The sequence below is a fragment of the Anticarsia gemmatalis genome, chromosome 8 (assembly GCF_050436995.1).
Source record: "Anticarsia gemmatalis isolate Benzon Research Colony breed Stoneville strain chromosome 8, ilAntGemm2 primary, whole genome shotgun sequence".
NCBI classification, from domain to species: Eukaryota; Metazoa; Arthropoda; class Insecta; order Lepidoptera; family Erebidae; genus Anticarsia; species Anticarsia gemmatalis.
This window is the reverse complement of record NC_134752.1, coordinates 10,546,845-10,563,710: the sequence shown is the minus strand read 5'-3', so window position 1 is coordinate 10,563,710 and position 16,866 is coordinate 10,546,845. Positions and strand designations below refer to the sequence as shown.

The 16,866-nt window shown below is 36.6% G+C and overlaps 2 protein-coding genes and 1 long non-coding RNA gene across 5 annotated transcripts; 2 read left to right on the top strand and 1 right to left on the bottom strand.

Annotated features, from left to right (window-relative positions):
• The first annotated feature begins 395 nt into the window (after nucleotides 1-395).
• LOC142975063 (uncharacterized) lies at nucleotides 396-1,356 on the top strand. Its single transcript, XR_012959592.1, has 3 exons — nucleotides 396-542; nucleotides 810-883; nucleotides 961-1,356. It is a non-coding gene; the product is annotated as an uncharacterized LOC142975063 (long non-coding RNA).
• A 134-nt stretch (nucleotides 1,357-1,490) lies between these two features.
• FucTB (alpha-(1,3)-fucosyltransferase 10) lies at nucleotides 1,491-4,124 on the top strand. 3 transcript variants are annotated; one of them, XM_076117708.1, is made up of 2 exons: nucleotides 1,491-1,709; nucleotides 2,760-4,124. In XM_076117708.1, exons 1-2 carry the CDS (start codon nucleotides 1,672-1,674, stop codon nucleotides 4,087-4,089), a joined length of 1,368 nt encoding a protein of 455 aa, XP_075973823.1. In that variant the 5' UTR covers nucleotides 1,491-1,671; the 3' UTR covers nucleotides 4,090-4,124. The 3 variants fall into 3 exon arrangements, with proteins under 3 accessions (XP_075973823.1, XP_075973825.1, XP_075973824.1); XM_076117710.1 differs by having other exon boundaries at nucleotides 2,634-4,124; XM_076117709.1 differs by having other exon boundaries at nucleotides 2,273-4,124.
• su(r) (dihydropyrimidine dehydrogenase su(r)) lies at nucleotides 4,069-16,674 on the bottom strand. The gene is made up of 22 exons (XM_076117706.1): nucleotides 16,490-16,674; nucleotides 14,764-14,874; nucleotides 13,696-13,866; nucleotides 12,938-13,099; nucleotides 12,423-12,610; nucleotides 11,918-12,044; nucleotides 11,290-11,440; nucleotides 10,834-11,003; nucleotides 10,477-10,554; nucleotides 10,259-10,391; nucleotides 9,751-9,938; nucleotides 9,100-9,306; nucleotides 8,533-8,697; nucleotides 7,819-7,971; nucleotides 7,320-7,440; nucleotides 7,162-7,245; nucleotides 6,652-6,830; nucleotides 6,037-6,213; nucleotides 5,418-5,660; nucleotides 5,000-5,064; nucleotides 4,716-4,808; nucleotides 4,069-4,247 (listed from the first exon to the last, which is right to left on the bottom strand). The coding sequence occupies exons 1-22, from the start codon at nucleotides 16,529-16,531 to the stop codon at nucleotides 4,157-4,159; spliced, it is 3,099 nt and encodes a 1,032-aa protein (XP_075973821.1). The 5' UTR covers nucleotides 16,532-16,674; the 3' UTR covers nucleotides 4,069-4,156.
• Nucleotides 16,675-16,866: the final 192 nt, after the last annotated feature.

Here is a 16,866-nt window from a genome sequence, read left to right as displayed (position 1 = left end):
TAATAAAAATTATATGAATATGGAGATAATCACGCCTGTTTCCCAGGCGGTAAAATACTATAGGTACTGTGCCAGCGCTCACAGAGACCAGTGTCGCCGCTCATATTCAAGAGAAAGTACCCAAGTATTAATCGTATTCCCAGTTTTTGCCGACGACGTACGCGTAAGATTTCCCGTGGAAAATTTTCTGTGTGCACTAATGCAGATTTAAAAATATCAGCGTAACTAATTTCATAAAAGTCTGTTCAGTCGTTTAAGCAGGTTTGAGTATCTTGGAGGTGTTAAAGAGGCACTTACCCGCCTTAATAAGACCTTCGATGCAAATCTTCTGACAAATAAGTTTCTATCCAAAGAAAAATTAATGAAATGTCTAAGTTGACATTTTTCGCCTTGTCAAAGGAAAGTGTTTTTAGAAGATTTGTTTTATAAATATTGTATAATAAAACGTGTATTTTATGATTCTACCAGCAGTGAAGCTTACTATTTTGAATTAGCAATAGTAAAATAATAAACTTTGACAATGTCGGATATGATAATAAATGGTAAAGTCATGTCAGTGCTATAACAAATTCAGATTCATTGGCATGAACCTATATTGTTAAAAATATAATATTCTGTAGGTGCCTGTAGATCGCGGGCGACAGCATTTGATAACGTTGACGCTTTACGTCGTAGCAATTTGCTAGCTACCCTCAACTCACTGCCGTCTGCGGTCAACAGCCGTCTGTGTAACCTGCCTGAATTTATATTAGGTACCTACGTTAATAATTTCATTTAGATATATTAACATCATTTAACATTGGTTTCAGATTCCGTCCCTGTTGATAAGAAATGGAGTGAACTTATAAGATATAATATTTTTATTATGAAACTTGTAGAGTTTGTAAGTATTTCCTCATATATTTTGTAACATATTTATTTTTACATTCTTGATTCTAGTCACAATTTCAATTCTTGTAGGGAATTTCACTCGTTATTATCTTACTACCACTGGCCATTCCAAAACCCCAAGGACATATGTACTGCATATCGACTGGCCCTACATTAATAATATCGTTATTATTTATAATCCTGTATTTACGAAGAAGAGTACCGTTATTTATGGAAAAGATGTATTTATTTTTTCAAATTTTATTCACATTTGGTGCATTTATACAATGTTTTTTGTTGAATCTTGTTCGTGTTTGGCTCTGGTTAATATACGGAGTATTTTACTTTGCATTGTTAACGGCCTTAGCGCTTGATCTATTTTTAATTGCTAATGAAAGGGGCTGTACTTTTAGTTGTGCATAATAATAATATTAACAGAATCAGTTATATGTGTACCAGATAAAATTAGCTTTTAATATAATATCAAATAAACTATTGTCTTTTGATTAAAACCCTTCTTGAAATAATTTATTACTAAGTTCAAATAACTTCAAAATAAACTTTACACTTGGACCGTCACTAATGAAGACCTTGACCTCTCCCATGAGTTGATTGCGAGAAATGACACTTGACAGTTGTGGGTTATAGGTTATGTGGCTTTGTTTTGATTTTGAATTTAATTTTATTTACAATAGTATAGGACATGTAATAATACCTTTACACATTACGTGAATAGAACATAATGTTCCCATAAACAACCCATGTCTTGATTATTTATACAACCGTATAAAGCACGAAACAATGGCATTGTTTTCTACAACAACATCAAATGATCCTTGGTAAGCTCAAAACATTAAATTCGAGACATGGATGTCATAAGAATTATTACTTTTAGGTAATATCAATGCTCCTCATGATACTCCCGTTCGTATTGAAGGAGCCCGAGGTCATGCACTGCCTCGCCGTCGCTCCGACCCTCGTCATGTCAGTTATGTTCATCGTGCTATATTTAGTGGACCAAGTTCATGACCTGGCTGAACAACTTTACTTAATAATACAAATAACAATGACCGTGCTTGCATTCGTTGTCATATTTATGAGCCCCACCCCCATAAGAGCACTCTATGGACTTTTTTATTGTCACCAACTGATTGCATTATGTATAGATCTATATTATGTTATCAAGGAACGTGGCTTTGCTTTACAAAAATAAATTGCTTTAAAAAGCAAACACATTGTATTATTGTAGCATTGATAAAACTAAGACCTTTGTGCCATACATCACTAGTAAACAGCAATAAACTTGCATGATAACTTGTGCACATTGCAATATAAACACTACACTTTTTATGTTAATCTAAATGTATATATGAAAGTCTACAAGTGGGTGCATCTCTTTTAGGTAGTGGCTCTGCTTCTCAATGTACTGCCTCATGTTGTGGCCCCAGTGGACATATTACAATGCCTGGTGGCAGCCCCCACTCTCATGCTCTCCACTCAAATGATGGTGCTTTACCTGGTGGACCAAGTGCAGTTTCAGGCAGAACTATATTATGTGCTCATTCAGCTAACAATCACAGTACTTGGCATGCTCAGTTTGATGATTGTCGGTAGATTAGTTGGTGCTATATATGGACTATTTTATGCTGATTTAATTATTGCATTCTGTATGGATCTATATTACATGGTTAACGAGAGGGGCTGGACCTTATAATTTATAAATTAAACTAATTGTTATTTCTACATTATTGTATTATTTTTAGTATGGGACTCAACAAAATATATTGATAAGTTATTCTTGTCACAGTCACATGACCATATCCTGTATGTAGTAACATAATGGTTGGTGACTAATCATGAATAACATGATAAGAAGTGGGATTTTATAGCATTATGGACAAACAACTCAAATATTATGTCAATGTGATCAAATTAAGTGCTTTAAATATGTTAAGAAAAATGACTAGAGGACTTGTAAGGGTCACTTTACGTGAGTTGTTTTTGATACTCCTTGCTTTATTTTTTTGTGTACTGTGGATGTTTAGTGATGTGAGTGTGAAGGATGTTGATAAGCATAAAACAAGTAATAAATATCCAGTGATACTGTGGTGGACTAAGGAATTCCCTGGCACTTCAGAACTCAAGCATTGCTCAAATAATGCCAAGTGTTATGTGTACAGTGACAGGGATAAGGAAAAGTTGTATGATATTGGAGCATACCTGTTTTACGCAAGTAATTTGGATTTTGAGGATCTGCCATTACCCAGGCGACCCTCTGATATAATATGGGGCCTGTTTCATGAAGAATCTCCAAGAAATGTTGAGGAATTATTACATGAAAAAGCACTTAATTTATTTAATTTCTCAACTACATTCAGTAGATACAGTGATGTTCCCTTTCCATTGCATCACTTAAACAATTTTGGTGATATTACAAGTACAAAATATTTTGTTAACACTTCAACTAAAAATAAACTATTGGAAGAAATTGCTCCAATTATGTATCTACAGTCTGACTGTGAGACATCCACTGAAAGAGATGCTTATGTTGAACAACTAATGAAATATATAAAGGTGGACTCTTATGGCGCATGTTTGAAAAACAAAGATCTGCCTGAAAAGTTCAAGAATGATTACTTAAATAATTTAAATGAAAGAGACTTTTTGCATTTCATTGCAAGATATAAATTCGTCATAGCGATAGAAAACGGCGCATGTAATGATTACGTCACAGAAAAGTTTTGGCGCGCAATAAAAGTGGGTACTGTCCCTATTTACTTTGGCTCCCCATTGATAAAAGACTGGTTACCAAATGAGAAATCTGCGATACTTTTACAAGATTTCCCAACGCCAAAGATTTTATATGAACATATAAAAGAGTTGTTAGAAAATGATAATTTGTATGACCAATATTTGGACCACAAGACAAAACGAATAATTAGTAATGAGAAACTTATTGATGAACATAGATTAAGACCATACCAATTTGATGGTTTGAAAATAGTAAATAAATTTGAATGTCATGTTTGTGAGAAAATGCATGCAAAAATGAATGGTGACACAAGTGTTAATATTGTGAACAAGAAACACTATGACTGTCCAAAGCCATTATCAGCCTTGACTTTAGGGGTAAACCCTGCAAACAGCTGGATATATTCTTGGGAAAGTGCTCAGAATAAAGCGAAACAAATTTACGACAATATTATAAATAGTGATTAATATATTTCGTATTTTGTTACAATTTTTAATAATATATTTTGATACAAAAAGTATTTAATAAGTATTTTTATTGGCAACGTCCGTCTAAAGGTGAAACGGGGAGTATATCGTAGCGCATACCCCTCTTGATCACGTGAGGGATCGTCTTTGGCACCATCCTGTGAGAAAAACAAGCTTATTGCAATATTTGTACAAAGTTTGTAATTATTAAAATAGCTTATTATGTTAAAATGTAACTTAAGTTTTTGCTTAACAAGTGTGATTCATAGTAGGTATATATCATTATTTCTTTATAACAGTATATAAACATAGAAACGACCAGACCAAATACAATCAGTAGATCACATTAATATTTGTTTTGCGTGGGAATCAAACTGGTGACAACCAGCGCAGTTGCAATCATCCTGAATAGACAGGACGATTAGGACAAAACTAGCAGAACGAAAAACTATAATCAACGCAGCTCACACAATAATATTTGTTCCTTTTGGAAGTCAAACCCATTTTTTATTACAATACGCATACTCTAAGACACAATAAAAACATAATGGTTGTCTTAGAACTAAGTTTCTACATTTTACTGCACATGAACATAACCATTAATATTATATTTTAATACAACTCACGATATGCAATCAATGATAGGACACACGGACAAGCACAGCGTGCATCCGGTACAGTCATCCGTTACATGCGGGATGTGGGTCTCGGGATCGAATCTGAAATTAAAAATAATTATGAGATAAATCATAAAAAGAGTATAGCTCTATCAACCAATACAATTAAATTTTAATTCAGATTTCTCTGTTGGTAAATTATCAGTTAATAAGTAATAGCAGACAATTAGTTACATGGGTAATTTTGACTATTCAGTACCTAGGTATTTATTTAAACAATGAAAGGTACTTACTCAATAGCCTGATATCCAGAGTCAGCGCAGGCCATGTAGCATTTACCGCAGTTTATACACATGTCCTGGAAAAGGTGAGTATTTTAAGTAACAAATAAAATACTAAGTATGGTTAAGCAAATAGTGGACAAATAACTAAGAGAACCGGTTTCAATATCTTTATAGTCTCGAACGTAACTATCTCGGTGCCGCAGCTAGTTGCGGATCAGGTTTGATACTTAGGTTGGCAATGTTTAATTAACCTTTTCTGTTTTTACTATTGACACACTCTTTTGTTCTAAAAGGGAGCTGTGAGAAGAGATTGACTTCGTATTTACAGAGATTGCATATGGAAATAGTCTTATCAGGCAAAGTGACTTCCAAAAATCCATGCTTTAATTTAAGAAATGAGTGAATAAGAGATAAAAATAATACTTACATCATCAATAAGCGCGACAACTTGTTTCCTATTATCCAAATGTTTGTAAGTTCCTACTCTAGGTAAAGCTTCACCTAACACATCTTGGATCCTAGGCACTTCTGACCTATGACCGTTGCCGTTAGCCGTGCCATTTGACAAGTAACTTTGAGCCTTATTGTCTGACAATAAGTCTGATTTTAGCCTCTCCTCGTGTAGAATCTCTTCGCGTTTCTGACCGTAGGCGCCGAAGTGGGCTAACACCTGGAAAAATATGATTAGGAATATTTGTATTAAATGTAAAGTTGAATAGCAGTACTAAGATGGTATAGTTTGTGGTTTGATTAACGGAGAAAGTAAAATTTTAAGGAATATATATAAAGGATTGGTTTGTTAGTTGATTGTCTAATATTATTTACTATACTCATACTGTCTTACTTATAAAAGTTAGGGAGGTTCTGATTCCTTATACAGTACAATTTTGAAACTGTAAGTCCGAATTTACACGGCGAGGTTTATTAGCATGACATCTAATGTGTATTCGTTATTGTTTTTTAGTTAGAGAAACCACGGATTTGCGAGAAGGTATTTTAGAATTTAAAATCATAAACCAACGACCACAGCATAGGGTTCAATTTACCTTGCCATTTTGATCGTAGAGCGTTTGCACAGGTTTTCCCTTCTGGTGCTTGATGGTGGGCGGCGACTGCCCCATCCAGCCGTTGAGTCCGATAGAGCGTAAGTACAGCAGCGCTTTCAGACCCGTGATGTAGTCCTCTACTACCGTGAAGTCTTGGTTCTGGACTGCACTGCAGATCTGGAAACGTTATAATTGTGAATAAGTGGTAGCTGTAGCTTTCATATTTATGACACAGTTGTGGTTACGCCTAGACAAAAAGCTCCACCGTCCACATGTCCGTTTTCTTAAAGAATAATTTGGTACCTATACCTATACCGTAAATAATAAAGGCGACAGCTGCGCAGAAATTTCTGAATAAAATCACAGGTCGAACCATAAGATGTTATTACTCTTTCTTTAAAATAAATTTCCTTTTTCGTCGTACTTACCGAAGGTTAAGGTGTTCACATCAACATCATCGGTCAATAATATATATATACTACCTATATAGCGATACAGATTCCTTTGATTACTAAAGAAATAATTTGGGTACTTTAACAAACAGTTTTAATTGTTTAAACATTGAATCTCTTAGCATACGAGGCTGGTACATGTATACAAGGTCGGTAAGTATACCTGTACGACGGGCGCGCCGCACATGATGAACTGCAGCGCGGAGTCGGCGGAGTCGATGCCGCCGATGCCGAGGATGGGGAAGCGCGCCAGCTTGTTGGCGATGGCCGACACGGCGCGCAGCCCCATGGGCCGCGTGGCGTTGCCCGACACGCCGCCGTACGTCGTGTGCTTCTCCACGCCTGCACATATCATGGCCACTTTAACTTAAGAACTTTACTTGTCACTTTCAACAAATTTTATTCGAATCGGTTTAGCGGTTTCCGCGTAATAACTACCTACCTACTTACATACACGCTTTCACATTTATAATGTAAGAAGGGATTCAGATAATGTATGGTTCTAGGATCTGATACGAACTGAATAAAATAAGTACTCCACACATATAAACAAAAACTACATACAATGACATCTAACGGCAGAACATTGTACTAGCAAGTAAAATGTGAATTCTAAACGCAAGCACAGCAAACGTGCCATTATCGTACACTTAATTAACTTCTATGTACTTACCAACTGCTGGCCAAGGAGTGGCATCAGATTTAACTGACATCAAGCCAGATACAGTGTTGATCGCTGACACACCGCTAGCGCCACCTACAAGTGTAATATTACTTTTAAAATTCATATCGATTTTATTTTACAGTTAGATTTAAGATTTTATGATGTACCTTCGTACGCGGCCGTAGCTATGCTGACAATATCGGTGATGTTGGGCGTCAACTTCACGAAGAATGGAATCTTGATAGCCTTTCTTACCCATTGGGAAATACCCTTCACTAGTACTGGGTCCTGAAAATGTGTTTAAAGATTTTGCCTTTATACAGTGAAAATTCTTAATGAATAATTTTCGTTGTGCATTTGGTAGGTATATTTGTACGAATATACTAAGTATCTTGAGGTATATACTAATGTAATAAATGGGGACACAATAACAAAACATTCCTTACGAACAAAATCTAAAAAGGGCAAATCAAATACTAAGCCCCGTTACGCACTTGGGGCTACTTTTAGTATGCAACTGCCCTATAACGGTTAAGTAGCGGTTCACAGGCGGATGCATATTCGCGCGGTTCACCGCTAGTGCGTAAGAGGGGCCTAAGCCCAGAAAATTTGTTTTTAAAGAAACTGGTCAGTCTTTAAAGCACACAATATAAGAACGGTATCAACCTGTCCACAAGCCAGCCCCATGCCGGACTCGCCCATGCCGTGCGGACACGACAGGTTGAGCTCCAGCGCGTCGGCGCCCGACGCCTCGGCCTTCTGCGCCAGCTCCGTCCAGTCCGCCTCGTTGTACGAACACATGATCGACGCTATTACTACCTGCGAGTTATAACAAGTGAGATTAGGAATTATATGGCAGAATAACGTTGAAAAAATGCTTTGTTTAACATTTTATCTATGAAAAAGTATCACTTGCTCTAAGTCAGGCGTTCCCAACCTTTTCTTAGTCCGGGACCACTTTTATATTATTCTTGTTAGCAGGGATTACTATGTAAGTATGTTAAAAATAAAGTGTAATAGTCATCCTGAAAGTTTTAAATTTTTAAATCATTCGCGGACCAAATTTTGACTTCCACGGACCACTGGTGGTCCACGGACCACTGATTGGGAACCACTGCTCTAAGTGATCGAATAGAAAATGAAAATCGATCCTTCAACGATAGCTATTGTCGCCGAATAAACCTAAATCTAGTTATCCACGACGTAGGTATTATAGGTACATACGGGCACTTTTACGTATACGTTGCCAAAATACGTTTCGTAGTGTTCACAAATATTTGTTTTGCATGGGAACCCACAACACGACCATTAACCGCACTTATTTGCCAGGCACCTGTTTTTCAACGCATTGTTCTTATTATGTCATCAAGCACTCCTTACTTTATTAGGGAAGTCGTTTTTAAGTTCAGTGATGCTCTGGCACCAGTAGTCGGCGCACTTCTCGGAGATCAGCTCGATGTTGAGGAAGCAGCCCTGGCCTGGACCGTAGTTCTCTCCAGACGTCACACCGCGCACGATTCGAGGGGACACGTTCGTTACTAAATCCTGTAACATTTAAAATAATGCTATAGGTATTCGTTTACCCAATTTAGGTATCTCAACTAATCCAAGGAATATTGTATTTTAAATGTCTCAATTTATTACCCAGAAATACTGGCCATACTGGGCTGTTAAATAATGATTTACAAAAAAATAAGATGGCATTTTGCTTGACCTGTGATTCAAACTCAAGACCTCTCAAGCAGTATAAAAATGGTTGAGTGCGTATAGTTTTATTAAAAACGGTAAATAGCACTATAAACTTAATTCAATTTGGTCGTGCACGTTAAATAGTTCCTAATATACATACCACAAGATGACATGATGTCCTCAATACAATTTGCACTTACTACAAAATTCTGCAACTAAAAAGAGACTTACTGTACCTCTAAATGCGAGTCAAATTACCTTATCAAGTCCAAAAGTCTTAGTGACAGCAAAGCCCCAGCCCTGCTGGAAGGCGCGCCTGATCATAGCAGTGCTGGTGGTGGGCGGAGCGCTCGCCAGACCGAAGGGGTTCTCGAACTTGATGCCGCACACCTCCACTGACAGGTCCACGTCGTCGATCGGACAGTGGAACTTCGGGAGCTCGATGGGCGCGTCGAAGGGAATGCCCTGGGGGAAAGGAATATTTAATAAGCTAGATTTTCTCTTGTTCAAGAGTTGTTTGTCTTGGGACCTCGGTTGAGGATGTTATAGTCATGATAATATAGTCTTTTATGAGATTATTAGGTTTTACGATTTATTGTAAAATCACGCGATATTTTAGGTACAAAAAGGTAAGAATAGGGTACTTACTTCTGCACAAATCACGATATATTTAAATCATTATTGTGTCTTTCAGCATGAAAGGCCGCTAGATGGCTTCTTTGGTTGCGGTATAATCTCATAATAGTTACTTTAAATGATGGTGCGAACATGATAAAGTTACAATAAGTAAATGTATGAAAACATCCATCAATATTCTACATGTTAAAGTACCCAATACTTATCCCGTAGTTGTAAAAATAGGTACTCTAGTTCAGTAAATCTGAATGTAACCTCAGAATGTGGACTTACTTGTAAATAACAATGCATGAACCAGGCAGCCGTCTTGCCATCGTTGACAGATTCCACGGTTGTCTCGGCGACACCAGCTAAGTCTCCGCCGACGAACACGCGCGGTTCACTGCGGGACTGCATGGTTGTCTCGTCCACCTCGGGGAGACCCCAGCGGTTCAGTTTAACACCGGACATCGCGTCTTTTACTGCAAGTTAATAGAATATTTGTAAGTTTTAGGAAGATAGACAGCTCTTAATAAAAAAACATATCTTATAATATCATCTTATAATAATGTGGGTAGAACGGATTAATAAACCTTAGTAAGAGGACTACGTTCTGAACTAGGGCAGAAGGAAGGATATCCTTTTCATTCTTATCCTTTTAGTCAACAGAACAGTTTACAGTCTTTATATTTACTAGTAAATAAATAGCTCCATCAATTGGAATAACTTTCAATTACGTGACGTTAAAATATGGTCGTGGTGTTGTGCAATTTCATACGGTTCCTTAAAATTAAAGAGTTACCTTCGGAATCGTAAAGTCCAGACCCGAATGCAGAGATGATGAAGTTAGCCTTCAGCTGCAACACTTGATCCTCATCCTCTATCCATTCTCCATCATCAAGTTGTTCTGTCTTACACATCTTTAGTGCACTTATCTATAAGATAAAATAACATTTAATATAGGTACGTGTTTTATTTCTCTAATATTAATTTTCATATTATATTTTCCAGTTTTTTCACCTTGCCATTCTTGACGATCACTTCTCTAGGAGACATAAAAGGAACAAATTCACATTTCTCTTCTTTAGCCAAGTCAACCTGAAATGAAACGAGAACATTACAACATTAATAATACAGTCCTTCCTGGTCATTCAACCAATGTATTACAGCCTATGTGGCTTAATTGCTAGCCATATATAATAATATATATTATGTAAAAGTCTTCCTCTAAAGTTGCGATTTTGAGCACAACTTCAAATTGAAGTAGGTACGTCTGTAAAGCTTCAAACTACATGAAACTTCAAAATGTGCCTCGATAGTAAGAACGATTTGTATAACAGATTTTGTAGGAAAGATCAATTTGTGTTTTGCTCTTACCTCCTCAGGCACGGCCCTTATATTAGTGACTCCCTTTCTAAACACGACGTACACTCTCTTAGCTCCACATCGCAACGCAGACGTGGCGCAGTCGAACGCTGTATCACCAGCTCCTAGCACGATCACGTTACCGTGCAGCTCCGGGAGAGATGACTTGCAAGCGCAAAGACCTGGGAAAGAAAACCCCAATATTAGTACATTTTAGTTTTCTCCATAAAGCTATCTAGTTTTTTTCTCAATGCCCAACTATATACAGCTTTTTATAGTTCGATGATCTATAATATTATGTTTAGGTAACAGTTTTTACTTCATTGTATAGAAGGAAAATAAGTGTTATTATGGTACTTTAAACACAATCGAATTTCAAAGTAAACTAGGACGTTAAAATTGCTTGTTGCAATTTAACTTTCTTTTTAAGTTGGTTGTTATTAAAGTCTAAAGGGGATAATATACTACCTTTCTTGCTTCCCTTGGATACTAGCGGCAAAAAGTCCTTGCTAGTGTAAAAGCCCATTTCTTGGTTAAGGCCCTTGAAGATAGGAATGCTCTTGGGTTCCGGTAGACCAATACCGAGGAACACTGCTGAATGTCCATCTCCCAGAAGACCCTGAAAACAATTATTTTTTTAGAATTCCATTATAGTCATTCATCACACAGACGTTGAATATTTTCGCTTTTCCAAAGTTTTCATGGTGAAGGAAGACACGCTAGGAAAAACCTGCATGCGAGTTCTTTAGACAGTTCATGATGGTGTAGACTCTTTGCCATCCCTAAGGGGGTTGCAGCATGCCAAGGTATATATAGTTTCCGAACGAGTGCACTTGCATATCAAAGGTACTTTTCCTTGCTGATAATGGGTGCCAGGCCTAAGTCAGTATGGTAGGTTATGTCTCTCCACCATTGCACAAAGAATAGACCAGTGTCTAGTAAAAGGACAATAATTGGAAACATTAAATAACAATAGTCAACCAACATTTTTAAAATTCAGATTTTCGCAAATAATATTTTTCATGATTAGATTAGTAAGTTATTTACCGGTATCTTGTCATAATATCTTATCTGACAAAAACACTGATTAACCTACATTGACGGTGATGTCCTTGGTAGAAAGTTTCCTGCCGGTCTCGAACTTCACGCCGAGGTTCTTCACCAGGTCTATTTCGAATTGCACCACGTCGTACGGAAGACGGTATTGAGGGATTTCTGCTGAACTGTAAGAGAAAATGTTCAAGAGTAGATGTAAATTCATGTGTCGAAAATTTTAATAAAAAAGTTACTGAATATGTTCGTAACTTTATAATGTTCCCATATTTCACCACAATTATAGTGTCTAAGTTCAAACTATCAACTTAATGTTTTAATAACATGAAATGGCTACTGTAATAAAAGCCGTGACATATTGATTAGCTTAAAAAATCAGATAGAAAACAGCTTTATTTTTTTACTAAGCTCTCCGATAGGAAGGTAAGAGCCATACAATAACATTTTAGACAGATCCAAATTCTGTAAGCACAAAGAAACGGCACTATAACGCTAAGATAGCTTTGTCCCGCCTGCCGTAACACACGTAAAAACTGAATTCACCTTACCTCAGTCCACCCAAATATTTCTCCTTCTCGTACACAGTGATGTCCTTATATCCAAGCCTGGCGAGGAAGCAGGCGCAGCTGATACTGGCCGGTCCACCGCCCACCAGCGCTATCTTCTGATCACCACCCTTGGGTAACGGCTTCGTGTTCGGGTCCAGGGTTTGAGGTATACCCATCTTCATGAATACCTGAGTACATTAAATGAGTCTTATATTATTTTTATAAGTCACAGAGAAAGAGTAGGACCAGTTTTATTCCCTAATTGAATCTCAGTGAAACCTACTGAATATTTGTGCTTTCAGGAACTAGTTGGTAACCTACGTGTATAAAATCGAGAGAAAGAGAGATAACTTTTTGTTACTCGATTAAGGACTTTCTGAAGGTGAGAGATCGTAAGTCACTCTCAAAGCAGCGAAAGGCTCACATTACCACTAAACTATCCTCCGTGTTTGACCACACCAATAAGAAACCAATTAATGACCTAAAATTGCAAGTCAATTTAGTATAATTCTTACATCAACAGCAAAATGCTGTAATCCTCCGATATTGATGGCTCCCTCCTCACTGGCGTGCAAGTTACACCCGCCGACGCAGAGGTCGCTCGTGGGACACACCATGCCGCACGTGAGACCCAGCGGGTTGTCCGACAAGATCGCCTTCGCTGCTCCATAGTAGTTCTGTCACAAATATATTTACGAAATAGCTTAATATATGTGAAAACAAAGCTTAAAATAAAAATAATGTATGATCATTTATGTCTTTTTTGTGCTTAACCTAAGACGGTGCGGTTTGCTGCTTGTACTTAGAGAAAGAATGGCAGTTTCTAGGCCCTTACATATTATTTTGCTGTCCTGAACATGCGCACTCTTGCAGTCGAGCATGATTTGTAACTGGCACACAACTCATAAGTATTTAAAAAATATATATTAATTATTTCTACTTTTCTTTGGTTGTAAACAAAACAATGTGACGACAATCGAAAAACAATAAATTGTCTAAATAACATTTTGGCGTGACGAAAAACTTTTACGAGTTTGACTTTGGAATCCAATAAAAATGACAAAAAAGAGATTTTAGCTTCGCATCTATTACATAGAAAGAAATTCAGAAAAACTAATACGCAACTAGGTATTATAGTTAAGCTGAAGACCTACATCTAAAAGCCTGGAAGGATCTCGTTCAGTATCTATATTTAATAAATGAATAGAAATAATAATGATGTGACGTGAGCGACATTATGAAGATCTAATATAGCTACTTAAACATTACTAACCTTATTAGCGATGCTAGTAATGAAGCTCTTGACATCAATCTGAGTGGGGCACGACTTCTGACACGGCGCGTCGGCACATTTGAGGCACCGCGCCGCCTCCTTGAGCGCGCCTCGCTCTGACAACGTTGTATGCTTGATGTCGTCGAAGTTCTTCGTCAGGGTTGGACATGACTGAAATAAAACAGTTGTTCAAATGTCTTGCAAGAGTCAATTGGAGTCGAGGTTTTTTATCCATGTCCAGTTTCATCGCCTGTGGATAAAGCTACGTGACCAATGCGTCGAAAATGGAGCTTATGGATTGTAAGAATTCATTGCTTTACATTAATTCCTGTGGTACTGCGTAGTAGTGCGTAGGGTACGCGGCATATCTACGCCATAGAAATTAATACAAAGCGACAAATCCTTGCAGTCCGCACGCAAAGATACCGACTCAGTGAACGCGTAACGTAAGTATCCGAAGACATAGGTAGAAGTGACAAGAAATTAACAACCACACCTAACCATATTTCACCTCATACGAGAACTGATACTTCTTTAAAGGTGGTGTACTGGTCATTAGTCTGTACCTTATTTAATTCCAACAAGCCAAGCAGTACCCGCGACGTCATTTTACAGTTGCGTAATAAACATTTTCATAATCAACGTATTTTTGATCATCGTTGACCACACATCGAGATTTTTTTACATAAATATTTATTGAACATGAAGATAGTGTTTTCAGATAACGTTTAAATATAAACAAATGTTTAAGAATAAACATCAGAGAGTAAGTTTTTTCTAATACAAAGGTTTCGAAATGTTGACCCTTGTTTGATAAAGTATAATGTACATATGTTACTGACGCCATAGGCAATATCTATATAATTTATTTGAATTGTTAATAACTATTATTACATGAGGCGAAAAGCGATCGTGTATGTTTACGTACTTTGATTTTGACTTTACGTTTCAGCGCAAGTTGTGATTGAAATTTGGAGTTTAGGTAGCTAAATATTTCTTAAAGGGTCACTTACGTACAAGGGGCACATAAACTCTTCTAAATAATGTATGAATATCATGTTTACTCACAGTACATTTCCTGTCGGTGTTTCTCTTCCAATGTTGTTTGTTCTTCTTGGTCTGCGCTGATGGAACCAAGTTGGTGTACGGCTTCACAGTCGGGTTCAACCGTAAAAGGTTCTGCAAGAATTAATTATCTATTAATAACTACACTCACGTTTGGTGCGTTTTGATGAAGGAATATTGCAAAGCATTTGATAACGTTGACTTTAAAGGTGGTGTACCGGCCCAAAACTAGATGGGAAACTGTAGTGCAGAAAGACATGAGTGAGTGTGAGGTTTCCGAAGACGATGTCGAGGACAGAGCGAAGTGGAGGAGAAAGATTAGGAAGGCTGACCCCACTACCATATGGGACTCATAGCATGGAAGAGAGAGAGATTTGATAACGTTGACTTAGGTATATGAAATGCTAAAGTTATACATTCTGTGCTCTATTGATATTAAATATATAAGCAATATTAATTAAATAACAGGCTAGTTTTCATAAATAAAAAAAACCTAGGATTTTCCTTTGTTTACATGATTGCTTGTAAGGTTTCCCGCAAGGCAGTATGTTAGGCCCGGACTATTTATTATGCATATTCCATAATCTACCTATATTTTTGTAAGATATAAATAATAACAAACTATAATATGAATAGGTACTAACGCAAACTGAAACATTAAAATATGGATGAAGCATAATGCATTTTTATTACTTAGTACTTACTTTTTATGATAAATTTAATGTTACTTTAATATCACATTGTTTATTTTTGTGCACTCCATAAGGAACTTTAAGAAACACGATACTGCGTTTTAATTCGCATCCGTAATAATTACTAACAATAAAGATATCTAACCTTGACAACATAATACGTAAACTGAAACATTTTGTATGATAAGTTGATAAACTTTGACTTCATTGTAATCTCAAATTGCGAGATCACAAAATTATAAGATTCACGTGTAACAGAAACATGTGTTTTACCTACTTTGCAAGTTTATTGCGACTCTTACAAAGTCTTCAATTATAATATTTACTCATAATAATCTAAGTATATTAGTGGTATCAACATAAGTAAGTACAAATATAATTTGAAATAGGTACGCTGTTACTCAATCTGGCCTCTTATTTCATGAATACTCAAATCGGAGATCTCCGAGTTAAAACAATACCAGTTTAGTGATTGAGTTTGATAGTTCAAAGTGGAAACATGGAAAGGTACCTATGCAATTTGCATAAATCCTTGAGATGCAAGACTAGGTAAAATTTTATTCCATTCAAAACGCATCTTTATAAAGTGTCAATAGCGATGCGTGAATCGAACTCGCGACCATGAATATCGCGTAGACAATTTTAATTCCGCATTTTTGTAATGTTTGTGAACAACTGTTTTGTAATGTGTGCAATTAATTGAAGGTAACTGCTTAAATTGCTACACTTGCTGTTAATAACAATGTTCATTGAAACTTAATACTTATCTACCACGACTATACTAGAATCAAAAACATCTAGGTACTTCTAATTGTATTTTACTTTGCCAAAACATGGTTATTGGTTAGTTATCTAGTAGGTAATCGTATTGTTCTATTTACGACAGTAACAAATATTAAGTGATCAATCAATTAGTACGAGTATATTAGGTCAACCAGTTTCTTAACAATACCTTCAGAGTGGTGCGATCTTATCGACACTATCATAAACGAGATTTAATTGATCTGCAAACAAAATATACTCAAGTTATTACTAACCTCGATATCAGGCAGTTCTTTACTCAACAGTACTTTTGCCATATTTAAAAAACTAAATTCAGAGTTTCAATTTCTAAATTTAATTTGAAATACACTTGTTTTTTTATTGTTTGTTTTTTAATTCACCACACTGACGCAGAGGACTGCTCACTGGCAGCGCTACTCCAGCGACTGATTACAAAACGTAGTGTGAATCAGTACTATCGTTGCTTTGCGACCAGTTTGTGAGACATTTGCTATTCGGTTCGAACTCTTTTAGTTACTGCAATAAAGTCCATTTTTGGAAAACGATGAGAGATCAACCTATATTGAGAATCATAAACTACAATACGCAATAGATCATTGAATGACCCACCGATAAATGCATAGGTTCACAT